A 14,413-nucleotide genomic window follows, 5' to 3' on the forward strand; every position below is an offset into this window, starting at 1 on the left:
TCACTTGTAGTTTGGAAAGAAAGGGTTTTGTTATGAAAGGCTGAATTTGGATTTATGAGCAAGCTTCTGGACTGCTAAACCAATTTGTGAGCAAAGTTTAATACTGCCTTTTTGAGGGGATATCTTAGTTTTTTAATTCAGTAAGTGCTAGTATGCCCTTGTCATTTGTAAAGCTAATGGAAGATTAACTTCAGGTTTTTATGTACAGTTAGAATATCTGACCTTGCTTTCAGTGCAGGTGCACACAGATTGATTTTAAAAGCCAGGATGGGTACTGCTGCTTTGGTCGTAGTCTTTTACCAGCTTGTCATTGCATCCCTTTTTGTTTTGTCAAGGCTCTGACTGGTTTTTCTCACACGACACCCATGATACGAGCCACCCACCAGCTGCAGGGCATAATGATTCGGCAGGCAGTACGACAGCCTTGGTAGTTGTAAGGCCATGGGTAGTAGCCCATGAGAGGCTCACAGATTCTCTGGCATTGTGTGTAACTTCGTCTGCATTCAATGCAGCACACGCCCAGGTGATCCAGCATGGGGTCAAAAGCCATCCCTTCACCTTCCAGTTGCTGAAATGCAAAATATTAAATGTCATCCTAATGGTCTCGTGTTCAGAAAATGCACAATCTACAGATGATTCTGTTAACCCTAGAAAGGGTAAAATCTGAAATCTTGGTCCTGTTGAAGTCAACAGAACTCCTGCTAACTGTCTTTATGTACCTTCTTTGTTTTATTTTTTTTTCCTTTTGTCTTGCTCTGTTTAGCAAGTAGAAGTGTAGGTTTTATGCAGTCACCCATGGAAAATGTAAAGAAACATCAGGGAGTTCTAACTTCTTTGGTTTTACTTTACAGTCCTTGCAGAAGATCCAGCAGCTGGAATCTCCCCAAGTTTTAAACATCAGTGGTGGAAAAGATTTCAAGACCAACTATCTTGGTCTTTTAAGTAGCTGACAATGTCTGAAGTGTATGTAATGTTTTGGTTTTAGGTTTTGTATTTTAATTCTTTATACAGCATTCCCAGGAAACTATTTGGTAATCTATTATCCTGCAGTTTTCTGAATGTTTCTCACTTGTCTTTCAGTCTGCTCTTTCTTTCCCACCCCTTCTGCCACACTTTAGGTGCATCTTGGACAGTGAGAATTCTGTCTGTTCTGTATCTGACAGCAAGGAGCTATGTGGAGCAAGGAATGCATAAAATAAGTTATAGTAGGCTCTTGCTACTGTCTTCATCCTTCAAAATTCCTTTCCTCCTTTCTGGAGAAAAAAAGTAACCTGGATATTTTGCTTTTTGAAAGTCACTTTTTTTCCCCCCATTGGTGTTACTTCAAGAAAAGCAGAAGCAAAGAGCAAATGCTTTTATACCTGAGATTTTTTTCATTCAGAAAATGAGCAGCACACCAAAAAGGTGAGGCACAGAAAGGTGCCATCTCTTGTCCACACTTGTACAGGACAGTAGTTACTGCTCGTTGTCATTCAGGCCCCCAGTGACCCGTTCCCAGTTGCAAGGAGGGTAATGTTTCCTTGGGCAGGATTCATTATCCTTGAAGTCAGATACCTGCAGTGTGAACTTCTACATCTCAGCTCATTGTCCAGAATCCACCCATATCAGATGAAGAAAAATAACTGTAGGGAGGATTAATTTCATCCAACAGGAAAGACCTACAGTATATAATTAGTGGTCTTTTTGAATCAAATTAATCAGTCTCCAAAGAAAGCTTGGATATAGGCATCTACAACATCACTGTTAGTGAAGGTGAATCCTGCCCTGTAGGCTAAGGGGAGTCTGGTGACTACATCTAACTGGATCTTTTCCGTTTGGCTCAGGGGCCCAACGGCTGGCAGAATGCCCCTGCTCTCCAGAGACAGGGCAGCTCAGACTCCATGGACATGGTCATGTTAGTAGCTGTGAGAAGTTACATTCCAGCACTGCTGCTGTCTTACTGACCTCACGAGAGAGCCGGTTTAGATCCATTTTATTCAGAGTGATTAATTTAAGTTTAATTAAGGGATGTCAACTCGGCAGAATGCTGTCACAGTATAATGATCTCCTGCTGTTGCATAAATGTCAAGTCAGAGCTGGGACTTATTTCCAAAGCAGGAGGCATTTATCTTGTGACAGTGTTGTATTAAAATGACTTGCTCCTGCTGCACCAAATGGTGGGTGTAAATTGTCTGGCGCTGGTGCAGCAGACTGTAAGGTGCCTACTGTACAGTCCGTTTTCCTGCGGTGCAGCAAAGGTGTTGGGACACAGTGGGGTGGATCTTGTGCTCTTTCTATGGGATGCTTCAAATTGAAGAGTGAGAACAAGTTCTGCAGTGGTCTTCCTCCACCCACTGTTGCTGTTTCTAAACAAGTTCTCTTGTGAATTGTGTGCTAGATTGGGGGCATTTACCCTGCTAAAGAAGAGGCTGAGTAAACAGATTTATTTGGTCTTACTCTAATCTCTTTGCAGCCAGACACTACTACTGCTTTCCTCTGTAGTAGTTACTTCTAATACTAATTTCTGTTAGAGAGCAAAACATGTTTCTACCTACTGGACTCTCCCTTCACGTTGTCAGTAAATGACGGGGTTCAGATTAGCTTTGGTTTGTTCTCAGAAGGTGCTATCCTTGTCAGCTATCTCTAGTGCCGCTTCCATACATCCGTATGGAAACCTTGAAAAGCAACTTTGCATCAGCTTGCCTTAATCTTGCCACCTCAAGCACTTGTGATTATTTCAGGCTGAAGTCTTAATGAAAACTGGGATAAGGAAAGGACAAAAGGACCAGAACAAGAGGACACAGTCTCAAGCTGCGCCAGGGGAGGTTTAGGCTGGAGGTGAGGAGAAAGTTCTTCACAGAGAGAGTGGTTGGCCATTGGAATGTGCTGCCCAGGGAGGTGGTGGAGTCACCATCCCTGAAGGTGTTCAAGAGGGGATTGGATGTGGCACTTGGTGCCATGGTTTAGATAGTCATGAGGTTTAGGGTGACAGGTTGGACTCGATCTTTGAGGTCTCTTCCAGCCTTCTTGATTCTATGATTCTATGATTCTAAGACTTTTTTGAACTTCTTAGAAGGTGTTTTACAAGCATGCAGTAGCAATTATAAGCTGAATGGGTAAAGACTGCACAGATTTTTTTTCCTAAGAAAAACCCATAAAACCCAAAAAACAAAACACTCTAAAACACCTCTATTTCTTGTTTACAACAGTCTCAGGCTCTGAAAGATTACAGTGCAAATACTTACACTGTATGGGTTGTCTGGATTAAGTGTTTGATCGGTCTCTTGTCCCATTGGCCTGGTTTCATTAGACAGATGATCAAGGTCTTGATTCAGCTGCATGGTGGCTGACCTGGAGTACACTTCTTCACTAGCAGCTTCCAAGTCTTCCATATCAAAATTTGACTCCGATTGGCGCTTGTTTCTCTTCATTTCTCTCCTTTGGTTAACTGAAAAAGTAATCACAAGGTAATCTTGTCTTCTGCATGACATTGGATTTATAATTTATCCACATATTCTCTAAGGTTTTGGTGATTTCTCTAAATATTGAAAAAACAGGGAGGGTAGGGGCAGAGGAAAGGGCAAAACTGTATGGAGGCAAATTTAATGAGCATCCCCATGGGAGCTACTTGCCTTCCCATATTGTATCTGCAGCCAATGTCAGGCCAAAAGGGTGTGAAATTGCTTTTTTTCTTTTTTTTTTTCCACCCCCTTTTCCTGCCCTTAAGGCAAAACAGATGTTAGGACATTTGTTTGTTTTTTGACCAGCCTTGTGGTCACTGGTGCTAACTCGGCAGCAGCAGTTGCCAGCACTAGCAAGGTCAGTCATACACCTCATTTTTAAAAGTGCTTGCATGACAGACTGGTGCCCTTGCTCCCAAGGGCAGCTGGTGGACCTGGTGGAAGCAGCTTCTGGACAGCTTTGATACTGTTCAATAGGATATACAAGATAATGATAAAACTGAAAAATACTGGCAGTTTGGATCCATAGGTGCTCTAAAATGTGATGGGGATTTTGTTGGGTGTTTCGTTGTTGTTGGGTTTGTTTGTGAGTTTTTTCCCCCTCTTTGAGTGTTCTGATATTAATTGGACCAAGGAAGAGTAAATCTCCTCAAGCTTTCTCCTCTCTTTCCAGGCCTGGAAGTCACCTGCAGAAGTTTATGTCTCAGTGGTGACTCCTCAACACCTTTGCTAAGCTTGTCTTTGCCACCCAGGATCTCATGAACATCATCCAACAGTTGCTTAGCTAAAGCAGCTCATCCTTCCACTCCACTGAAATCCTCTGGAAGAGCAGGGCAGGAAACATGACAGGCTATGATCCCAGGTTGGGAGCTTGATACTCCCCAGTTCTTGGACAGGTATAGTGTTCCTGTTAACCAGTGCCTGCTGCTTAAACATTTTGGGGGGTAGTTTAAGCTGTTACCTTGTCCTGTAGAAGGAAGCTAACCTCTCTGAGAATGTTTAATCTTGTAGTAAGTCATCCCTACAGGCTATATCAATTGTCTGGGGAAATGCAATAGGAAACATCTCGTAAGTGCGGATAAACTGCAAACATGCAATCTCAGCACCAGCCCTTGAGGGCTTGGGAAGACAGGCTGGGTAAGGGAGGAAAGGATCCTGGTTTCCCAGGTGGCACAACTGATTTAGGGAAGGTGTTTAGACGAAGGGAGAGGTAGCCTAGTTTTCCAATAAAAGAAGTGTTACCTTTGGGATATGTTGGTCGCAGCCAGAAAATTGGAAGATCCCCACAAAGCTCTAAAATTTTGGGGCTTAGGAAATTGTTGTGCTTGATAGGCTCGTCTGCAGCCACCCAGATAAGGGAGTTTTCATCAAATCTTACAGGCATGATTTCATCTTCCTGCAAGTAGAAGAGCATAAATCCTTTGCTACTCAGTGAACAGTCATGTGCCTGCTTGCTATTAATTCTTGAGCATCAAACTGATCACCTGCTGCGACTAATACCAAGCAACCTTGTGTAATGTGAACATGAGCTCATTGTACTGAGCCAAAGCTTGAGTAAAGGCTGCCACCACTGAAATGAAAGGCAAAACTACTGTCAGCTTTGCTGGGGCTAATGTTTCACCCATCTCTCTCTTGGAAGACTTTTGCCCCACATACAAGGATGAGGTATCAGAGATCTTTCAGTCCAGAACCCCAGATTTTCAGGTGTTTGAAACTGTGAAGATTTACCATCGTCAGCAAAGCAGCAATGAAATATGCCAGCTAAAAACAAGACCCTGATCTTTTATCATGACCTGTTCTCATTTGATGTTTTCTCAAGATACAACTATATTTACAGTAGGGGTGGGGGGAAAGTCTTGTTCAGAAGTTTTTGAGAGGATTATAGCTTGCGAACTGCTCCAGCTTCCAGCTGTAAGTCAACATGATCAGTCTGATTAAAGGTCTCATTTGGTAAAAGCAATTCAATTGACCAAAAGCTTGAAGTGCAAGTTAAAGGAGCCTGCCTTTTTGAAGTGTACCCTGCAGGTTTTTGGTTCATATCTTCAAAGTAATGTAGGAAAATGCCAGTGATTGATTCTTTAAAGTTGTTAGTTCAAAGTATTATTTTACATAAAATGTGTAAGTATTTTATAGCAACAGTGAAATATTAAAAGAAAACCAGCTTTTGAATCATGAGAACCAGTATGATTTCAAAGTTAAAATTTTAAATTGCTTCCATAAAAGTCATCAAAACTTGTTATATAACTGACTAGATCAATTTATTCCATCGTTGTTGTTCCTTGAGTGTGTTTATTGATTTCTTTTGTAGGTCTCAAGTCATTTCAGTTTGCTATCCAATCTGTCTAGTGAGAAGTGCTCTTTATATATATTCTCCCACTTAAGCTTTTATCAGCATCAGAAATATCTGAATCTAGTCTTCATAAATAAAAATATCCTTTGTTTCTGTTTGAGATGACTTGTGAGCAGGCAGAGTTTGGGTATCTCTAAAAGCTTATTTTAATCAACCATTTTTATAGGCAATGTTGGTTGTGATATGTGTTGTGAGAAAACAGTGTGTGCATATTTCCTCCTAAGTGTGTGTGTAATAGAATCATAACATCAAAAGAGAGGACTTGCCCTAGAAGAAGAAATACTGCTTTGCTGTTCCCAGCATACATTGAACCTGGATGCTGAGTACCAGGGAGAGGTCAATGTCCCAAAGGCAGCACTAACTTGGATGCTTGTTTTGGCCTCTGTGCATGTGATTTACTGGAGTGGTTGTGCAGGTTCTGCATCTTTGGAGAAGATGCACAGAAAAACAGGACAAAGAAATAGGCTTACTGCAGCCAGGTAGAAGATTAGAAACAACATTTTTACTGTTTTAGGATAATGCCTTCAGGACAGTGACTTCATTCTTACAAAAAGATGAAAAATTGAGACCTTGACTTTAGGCAGTAATGATAATGAAGTCAAGAAACCAAACCTGCCTTTTAAATAAGGTGAGATTGTAAGGATACAGGCCTCTGACTGGAATTTGGGCAAGATCTTTTCCCTAATGTGGGGTAAATTCCATCAGCTTCAGAGAGTCTTGTGCCATTGCTGGTGCCTAGTGCTAATTTGACTTAGAGTGACCCTTTCCCATGTCATTTTAAAGCAGGTATTTGATAAATGCAGCACTGCTGCAGGTGGGTACAGCCTTAATGGTGCCTCTCTCCCAGCTAATTGTATCTGCTTTTATTTTCTCAGGAGTGGAGCAAACCCAGGGAAAGGGATTGTGCTTCCCCTGTGCTCTCTTGCCAGTTGCTGAGCCCTTGCCAGCATCCAGGCTCAGCTGTAGTCAAATCACTGGAGCCACTCCTGTGTGACTGATGGGGTTTGGGGCTTTGAGCTCTAGGAAACTCAAGCTTTCTGCACCTAAATTGATAGTTTGGGGTTTTGGTTTTTTTAAATAAATGTGAGGTAAAGAGAGTTTTTGGTGGTATCTGTGAAGTGGGTTCCACAAAATGTAGTTAACATGATAAGCTAAAATGCAGTTTGCCGTCTAAGAAGGCAAATTCTTAAATTTTTATACTATTATTTCTTCTGAGTTAGCTGAATTCTTGCAATAATGTTTTCCACAATTCCTCTTTATTGACAATTTCAGAGGACTTTGGTGATGCAACCCTTGCTTCTGCTCAAAGAGTGTTGATAGAAATCCCCTGGGATCTACTACGATCCCTCTTTGCATTGAGTAAAGCAGCCACTTCTGCCATGCTCTCCCTTCCAGCCTTGTGCACTGCCTGATCACAGGCAGATGCTCTTGTCCCTGAGGCCTCCAGTGGAGCAGATAGGAAGTGGTCCATGACCTCTCCCACTCAGTAATTTGCAACTTCTCACAGTGCCCCTGAATAGAGTGACATGTCTGACACCAGTATTGCTTTTCTCACCTTTTGGGGGCTCTTTGCAACCAGTCAATGAACCCTTGAGTATCCTACCCTAAACAACCCTACCACTATCCACAGTAGCTTCCAAATGTCATTTCTATTTATATTTAAACACTGCTTTAAGACCCTCTCTATACAAAGATATGCTTTAAAATAAATAAGTAAATAAATAACCCCTTACCAGCTCAGATGAGAGGCTTGCTTTAGCCATAGCATCAACTTCGGGGACATGAGCTTTTGGCTGAGCTTTGATGTAACACTTTTCTCCTTCAGCAAAACGAATCCCAGTTATGCCCTGCAAAAGCAGAAGGCAGAGGGTTGTGTGCAGCCCTCCAGCTCCCTACCACCCCCAGGAAAGTGCTTGGGCTCTGCTAAAATTGCAACTGAATTTTTAGTTGAAAGGTTAAATCTAATTTAAACCCAAATGCAACAAAATGCTCTTCCCTCATCACTTTACTTTTACGGTTTCGGTCAAATGGGTCTAAAAGTTTTCAGAGAGCTTCTGAAAGATGGGGGTGTTTTATGTAAGTGTTTCTGTGCCCACTGTAGGCTACTTGGAGCAGCTCTGTTAAGGAATGAGTTGACACAATTTGAACTGCAACTTGACACCTAACGTAGGCAGCCTTGAAATTGTGTTAGCTGGTGGCGCAGTACCCTTATGACACAGATTTACAAAAATAGGGGAAGTTTGGTCCAATTTATACACAGAAATGACTGTGACAGCAAGGGGAAGCTCATGACAGGGAATTTGGTGCAGAAATCTGTGTGGGACTTCCTTCATCTGTCCTACAAGAGTGAAATGCAGTTGCCTAAACCAGGGATGTCTAGTTTTAAGCAGGAGAAGTGTTTTCCAGCAGCTCCAGAGGGCTGCAGGTCTCCTGCAAATCCCAGATCGTATCTGCCAGCCCAGTGCCAGCACCTTGGGCATCAGCATTTTAGTGTGAAAACCTTGCTGTACTTGCTGTGTTTCTGCTGTATGTTTTGAGGTACCCATGAAAGAGGTCTCCTTTATGTTATGAATTAGATACCTCGTTGCAGATGGCAAAAGTTGCCTGTTTTCCATAGGGTTGCGCAAGCTCCATTCAGCCACCTAAATATTACTACTACTACTACTACCTCCCACACACTTGAGGTGTGCTGGATTTCTGCCTATACTCTAGCTTTCAGAACAAGGCAGACATAATTGTCATCATGACCCATCTCACCTACTTCATATGAGCATCAAGGATGCCTTGGATATCTAGTGCAGCTTGAGATAGATTGTACTGAGGCACACGAGTCTCATCCTGTGTGCCTACAAGTCCTGTACAGCTGGGCGGACACCCATCAAAACAAAATAGCTAATTCTAAAGCAGTGAGAGAAGGGAGGGCTGTGAAGAGGTTGGTGCATAAGGGAATGAGACTGTTGAGCATGCCAGGGATATCCTAATGTTACCAAATCCAAGCCTTCACTGACCGTGTAATCATTCAAGCGGTGCCAGGCAATCCAAAGCTGCTAATGTAAATACTTGGCTGTTGGAAGCACATCCCTTCAATTTCTTATGTGCACTCTTGGCTCAAAACCCAACTGGCAGCATCCCTTTGCTTTCTCTCAGCTTCTCCCTGGCCTGCTGTAATTACAAGTGGGCACTGTCCCTGAGAGGTCCTGGTAGCTGACTGATGTTAGGAGCTGATTTCTGACCTGGTTGTGACAAGTAGAGGCTTACCAGCAGCACATACGGAGGCAATATGAATTCAGCATCTCTCCAGTGGGCTGGTGCTTTTGTGCAGATGTGGCATGGAGAAGGCAAATGAGAAGAGCATGTTGTGGGTGCTCCTATTCAGTTGCTAATAATGTTGCTATGGTGATATTAATGAGTTTCATAAAAGGCTGAACTACAGCAGTAGGGAAAGTTGGGGTACTAGGTTTCCTGGCATGGATTTGTTTGTACTTGCTGAGATACCAAGGAGATGGATTTCCTCACCTTTCTGGATTCAGCAAGAGGAAGGTGGCTGCTCCAGAATCCCTGGGTAAGTCTTTCTAGCAGCAGTTTCTTCATTTTAGGTGCTGCTTTGACTTACAGAGGACTGAACACCTGAGGACATTAATTGCAGGATCTGGGCCCTGTAAATAGGTTTCTGTAACATCACATAGATGTGCCTTTAGCAGCTCAGAGTGAACCAGGCTGAGTCATTCAGCTCTGCCAAAATTTGGTATCTGTTAGTCCAGGCTCTATGCTGAACAGCCACAGCCAAGTTGCCTGGGCACCCAAATGTGTTTGCTGTCAGCTCATGTGGCCCAGCACTGCATTTGGTGCATGAATCCATGAGCTATGCTAAATGCTCACATCCTCTCCTTTGAGGATGAACCCAGAATAAGCCAAGGAGAGCAGCTCCCATCCTTGAGCTCCAGGCAGAGCAACCTGCTTGGGTCCAGCTTTGTATAATGTTCCCTTCTTGGTGTCTACTTGGTTTACTGTGTGGACTACATGCTCCTAAAATTGTGTTGTTCCAGGGAGGGGAGGTGGTTTTTCCAGTTCAGATTAAAGGAAATCTTACAAGGGCTGTGCCACAGCCTGGTAGAATGTTTTTCTAGTTCTGAATGAGTACTGTAGCTCTCTTGAAATGCCAAGTGCTATACAGAGCTAAACCTGATGCAGCCTAATTCATGCTGAAACCAATGGGGACAGAGAAGTCAGGGCGAGGCAGAATGTCCTTAGAGTCCAGCAGTGGAGCATGTTACATGAAGGACAAGGGTGGTGATACTTACAATCTGAAAATCATGAACTTCAACAGCCTCTTCACTTCCACTTCCTGTTTTGAATGTCTCTAAGTTGTTTCCAGCATCTATTTCCATTGATCCATCTTGTACTTTTCCATTAATGCTCATAGTATAGTGAACATTATACACCTGGAATCAATAGTAGAGCAGTATCGCATCAGTAATTGCTTAAGGCCTTCCTCCTGCACCAGGTAATGGGTCAGTCTGACTGTCATATCCTTACTGAGCACCTAACTTTGATTTCTGTAGGCATTTGATAACCCAGCAACAGCCAACACCACACTACTGCAACACTTCACTGCCAGGAGAGGCTGGCAGTGCAGCAGGTTGCCCAGGGCATTTGTGCAGTCTTGTGGAAGTTTTTAATGCCCAACCATGTAAAGCCCTGAGCAACCAGCTCTGATGCCACAGTTGTCCCTGCTCTGAGCAGCAGTAGGACTAGAAACCTCTTGAGGTCACTCCTGCAGTGTGTACTCACAGTTTTACTTCAGAAACAACGTGGGATGAGTCCACATCCAGGCTCACTCCAACTTAAAAGCCACCTTCTATGTAGGAGTCGCTTCTTATGTTGGCATGATTCCCAAAGGAGAGCAGAAGTGAACATCCTACTCTAGAGAAGACCAACCCCTATTTATCTCTTAGGATGTTCTGCTGAGGCACAGGAAAACAGGTTCCTCTTGAATATGAACATGCTTCCTGGCTTGTAATGGATGTGAACTTTGTTTAAATTGGATGTGAAGTTGTATAGAGCTGTATTTTCCTTGTCAGCGTATTTGCTCTTATCCTATTTTCAATGAGGAAAGCTGCAGCGTGGTTTGTATTTGCTGGAGGACCACAATCTGTGGAGGGATTTTGTGATTCTCTTATGCAGCTCTGCTAAAAGTGCTGCATAAGCAGTTTACTTTTCATCTTAAAAAAGCCTTACAGCATTTTACTGAAAAATTTACACTGACAGCTAGAGACAAATTTCTTCTACTCTCACCTTCGTTCAGGAAAGCCTAAGGTGCTAAAGATTCATGGTCCCTCAGATATACAGATTCAGTCCAATATTCTCTGCTGTTTAGAACTCCTGTTGACCGTGGTCCATAAAAAAGACCGATGTATATGTTCCTATGGTTTAGCCTGCTCGGGGCTGAGCTAGAGCTGAGACATTGTTACCCCTATCAGTTATGAGAGAATTTAAAGTTTTAAAATAAAAAGAATAATTTTTAAATTGTGGTGGGGTTTTTTTGGTGTGGGGTTTTTTTGTTTTGTTTTGGGTTTGGGTTCGTTTTGGTTTGGTTTGGTTTTTTATGTTTTGTTTTTTTCCTGTTGCTTCCTAGACATTTGCAAGTCACTTTGTAGCTTTCTCAGTTTGATGACAGCTTGGAAAAATAATACCTCTTAAGCTTTCCCAGTGTCTTTACTTACAGATCAGTTTGGAAGCTCAGTGACAACTGTGACGTGTTTTCCAAACCAGAATTTAGATGACAAGGGGGAATCAAACAAAGGAAACTTTGTCCAGTACTCTGCAAATGCACTGATCCATCCAGAGCTGCATGTGCCATACCCTGCTACTCATCCACCTACCCACTGGGGCCCTCTCCCTTTTGAGAAGGCTAGAGAAGCAGATGGTTCCTATAGTGCATGCTGGAAGTCAGCAACATGTCCTGTCTTTTCAGTGCAAAACCTTGTGCTTTCTGATTATCTGAATTAGTCCTATGTGCACAGGTGTACCTCACCAGGGAATCTCTGCTCTGGCTGCTGGGATTCACACAAGGCTCTCCTTGATGGGGGCTGGCATGTGGTTGGAGGCAGTACAAAACCTGTTCCAAAGTAAATTTGAAGATACTAATTGCACTTATGGGGTGAGTTACATTCACATATGCACTGCTATGTTTCAAATGTTTGGGTTTGTTGTTGTTGTTGTTGGTTTTTTAACCAGAATCTCATGTAAACAGGAAGTTAATATAATATATAAACATGTTCTACTGCTCCAAAATGTGGTCCTTAAACTGATTAATGTCTTCTCAGTTTTCTTCTTTGCATATAGGGTTTTTCATGTACCCTAGAAAATGTAAATAAGAAAACTTATCATGGCTTCAAAAGTTGTTCTACAGCTGCTAACCATAAATCCCCATGTGTACACACAGTCATGCACACCACTAGAGAGAAACAATGGTGCCTGTTAATGCATTAAATATAGCATTACATATTTGAGGGTCCAGGTAAAATCTGGAAAAAGAATGCAGATGATGTGAAAAAGGGATTTACACGTTTCAATGCTTTTTTTGTCCTGAAGCTGGAGTTTGCCCAGGATGTGACTCCCTGGAGACTTGTTGGGGTTTAAGTTTGCTGAGGATTTGAGAGCAGAAATCAATGTAGAGTCTGTGCTCTCAAAGGTGTGTTTCACATTCTTTAATGAATGTGCTTCCACGAGGCTCCATCCAGTCAGTAAAGATAATGATTATGGGTTTGGCTTTACGTGGTTGTTTTTTGGGTTAGGTTTTTGTTTTGCATTTGCTTTGTTTTTACCTTTTATAAAGCACAAACACACACACAAACCTCAAAAAAAACCCAAACAAACCCACAACCAAAACCAAACAAAAAAAAAAAAAACAAAACAAAACCAAACCAAACAAACAAACGAAAAAAACAAACAAGCCAAACAAAAAAAACCCAACCAAAACAACCAAACCAAACCACCCAAAAAACCCCAACCCAAACCGATCTGCTTAAAGATCTCTTTGTCGACCTCGCCAGCAACTCCCAGCCTGTGCCCCCTCCTTACACGCAATCACCTCAGAACCCCACCCTGTCTCGATGAGGTTCCCAGCTGGGCTCACCTGCCGCTCGGTGGCTTTCCAGAAGTAGAAGGCGCCGATGGCCCCGGCCAGCAGGAGGAGGGCTCCAGCGATCAGCACTGCCGCCCCCGCCTTCAGCAGCCGCCCTGCACCGGGCGCCGCCGCCGCCGCCGCGTACGTCTGCAGAGAGCGCGGGGATGGGTGCGAGGCAGGGCAAGGACACCCTCCCCGGCTGGCAGAGTCCCTGTCCCGGCAGTGACCATTCATCCCAGAGGTCTCTGGTGGGGTCTCATCCCTACCCTAGCCGGCCCGGCCCGGCCCGACTGTGCGAACCGCGGCATCCCGTCCCGACCCGCGCCCGTCCTGACGGGACCCGGCCGATCCTGATCGGATCCAATAACCGTCTTTTATGGTCTTGTTCCGATCCTTTTTTGTCCCGTTCCCGTCCCGTCCCATTTCGACCCCACCCGACTCATTCCGTCCCTTCCCGGTCCAATTCCGACCCGACCCGTTTTGTCCCGATCTGACCCGTTCTGACCCCCATTCCCCCCCCGATCCCGTCCCGCCCGGTGCCGCTCGACAGCACTCACGGCGGGAAGGCACTGCTCCACATCGTCGGGCCCCGCTCGGGCGATGGGCACCTTCTCCGAGACCTCTGCCATTGCTGCACAGGAAAGAGAGCTGCCTCTGGCTCCGCCACCGCCCCTCTCCGGGCCCCGGCCCTGATGGGGGGGCAGCACCGCCCCGGCCCGCCCCATCCCCGGCCGGCTAGAGGGGCAGGACCGCCCGCCTCCCGGGCACAATGAGCCCCTTCAGTTGTCCGGCAGCCGTTGGAGCATCCCGGAACTGTGACCCCCCCCCCCCCCCGCTATCCCAGCCCCGTCGTGTCCCCCTGCCCTGGGCCATGTCTCCACCTTTGGAGAAGGGGCAGTCAGGGGGTTCTGGGATACACCTCCACCCCCCAGTGTCACTGCGGAGAGGTGCCCTGGCAGACAGACGGCTGCCGTCGTAAAAAACAGCTTCTAAAATAGAACAGCGTTTTAACTGCTTATCTACACTTGCCACAAGAATTCACAGGCTCTGGAGTTGACAAGCTGAGTCGCTGTTCAGTGACAGCTCTGCAAAACACTTGGATTCGTGGCACAAGCAAATAGCCCTGCCAACAGCTGAGCCCCAGGTCGAGGCTGTGTACAGCCTGGGAAACGGAGACATGAGCACAGGCCTGGCACAGGCTCAGTGAGGCAAAACGCGGGGAGGGTGCTTTCATCTCTCCTTAGAATCATTAAATGTTTTGGGTTGGAAAGGACCTTGTGAAAATTCCCTCTCCAGATTTCATTTAAAAAGGTCACAGATACCTTACAACTTGACCTCTAAAGTGGACATATTTATGGGATTTCTTCTGTTTCCTTATCATTCATGATGCTGGGTTGTGGTTTTTGGGCATCTGAAGTACAGTAGGATCAGAAAGGAATCTGTTTTGGAGGGGATGTTCATCTGCATCTGTCTGCTTATTCTAATATTGTATAT

At 44.4% G+C, this 14,413-nt stretch overlaps 1 protein-coding gene across 1 annotated transcript; it reads right to left on the minus strand.

The window, feature by feature from the left end:
• Window positions 1–352: 352 nt before the first annotated feature.
• Window positions 353–13,548, minus strand: CNMD (chondromodulin). Its single transcript, XM_054388189.1, has 7 exons — window positions 13,477–13,548; window positions 12,929–13,066; window positions 10,092–10,232; window positions 7,524–7,637; window positions 4,683–4,836; window positions 3,225–3,427; window positions 353–568 (listed from the first exon to the last, which is right to left on the minus strand). Exons 1-7 carry the CDS (start codon window positions 13,546–13,548, stop codon window positions 353–355), a joined length of 1,038 nt encoding a protein of 345 aa, XP_054244164.1.
• Window positions 13,549–14,413: the final 865 nt, after the last annotated feature.

Source organism: Indicator indicator, chromosome 1 (assembly GCF_027791375.1).
Source record: "Indicator indicator isolate 239-I01 chromosome 1, UM_Iind_1.1, whole genome shotgun sequence".
Lineage (NCBI taxonomy): Eukaryota > Metazoa > Chordata > Aves > Piciformes > Indicatoridae > Indicator > Indicator indicator.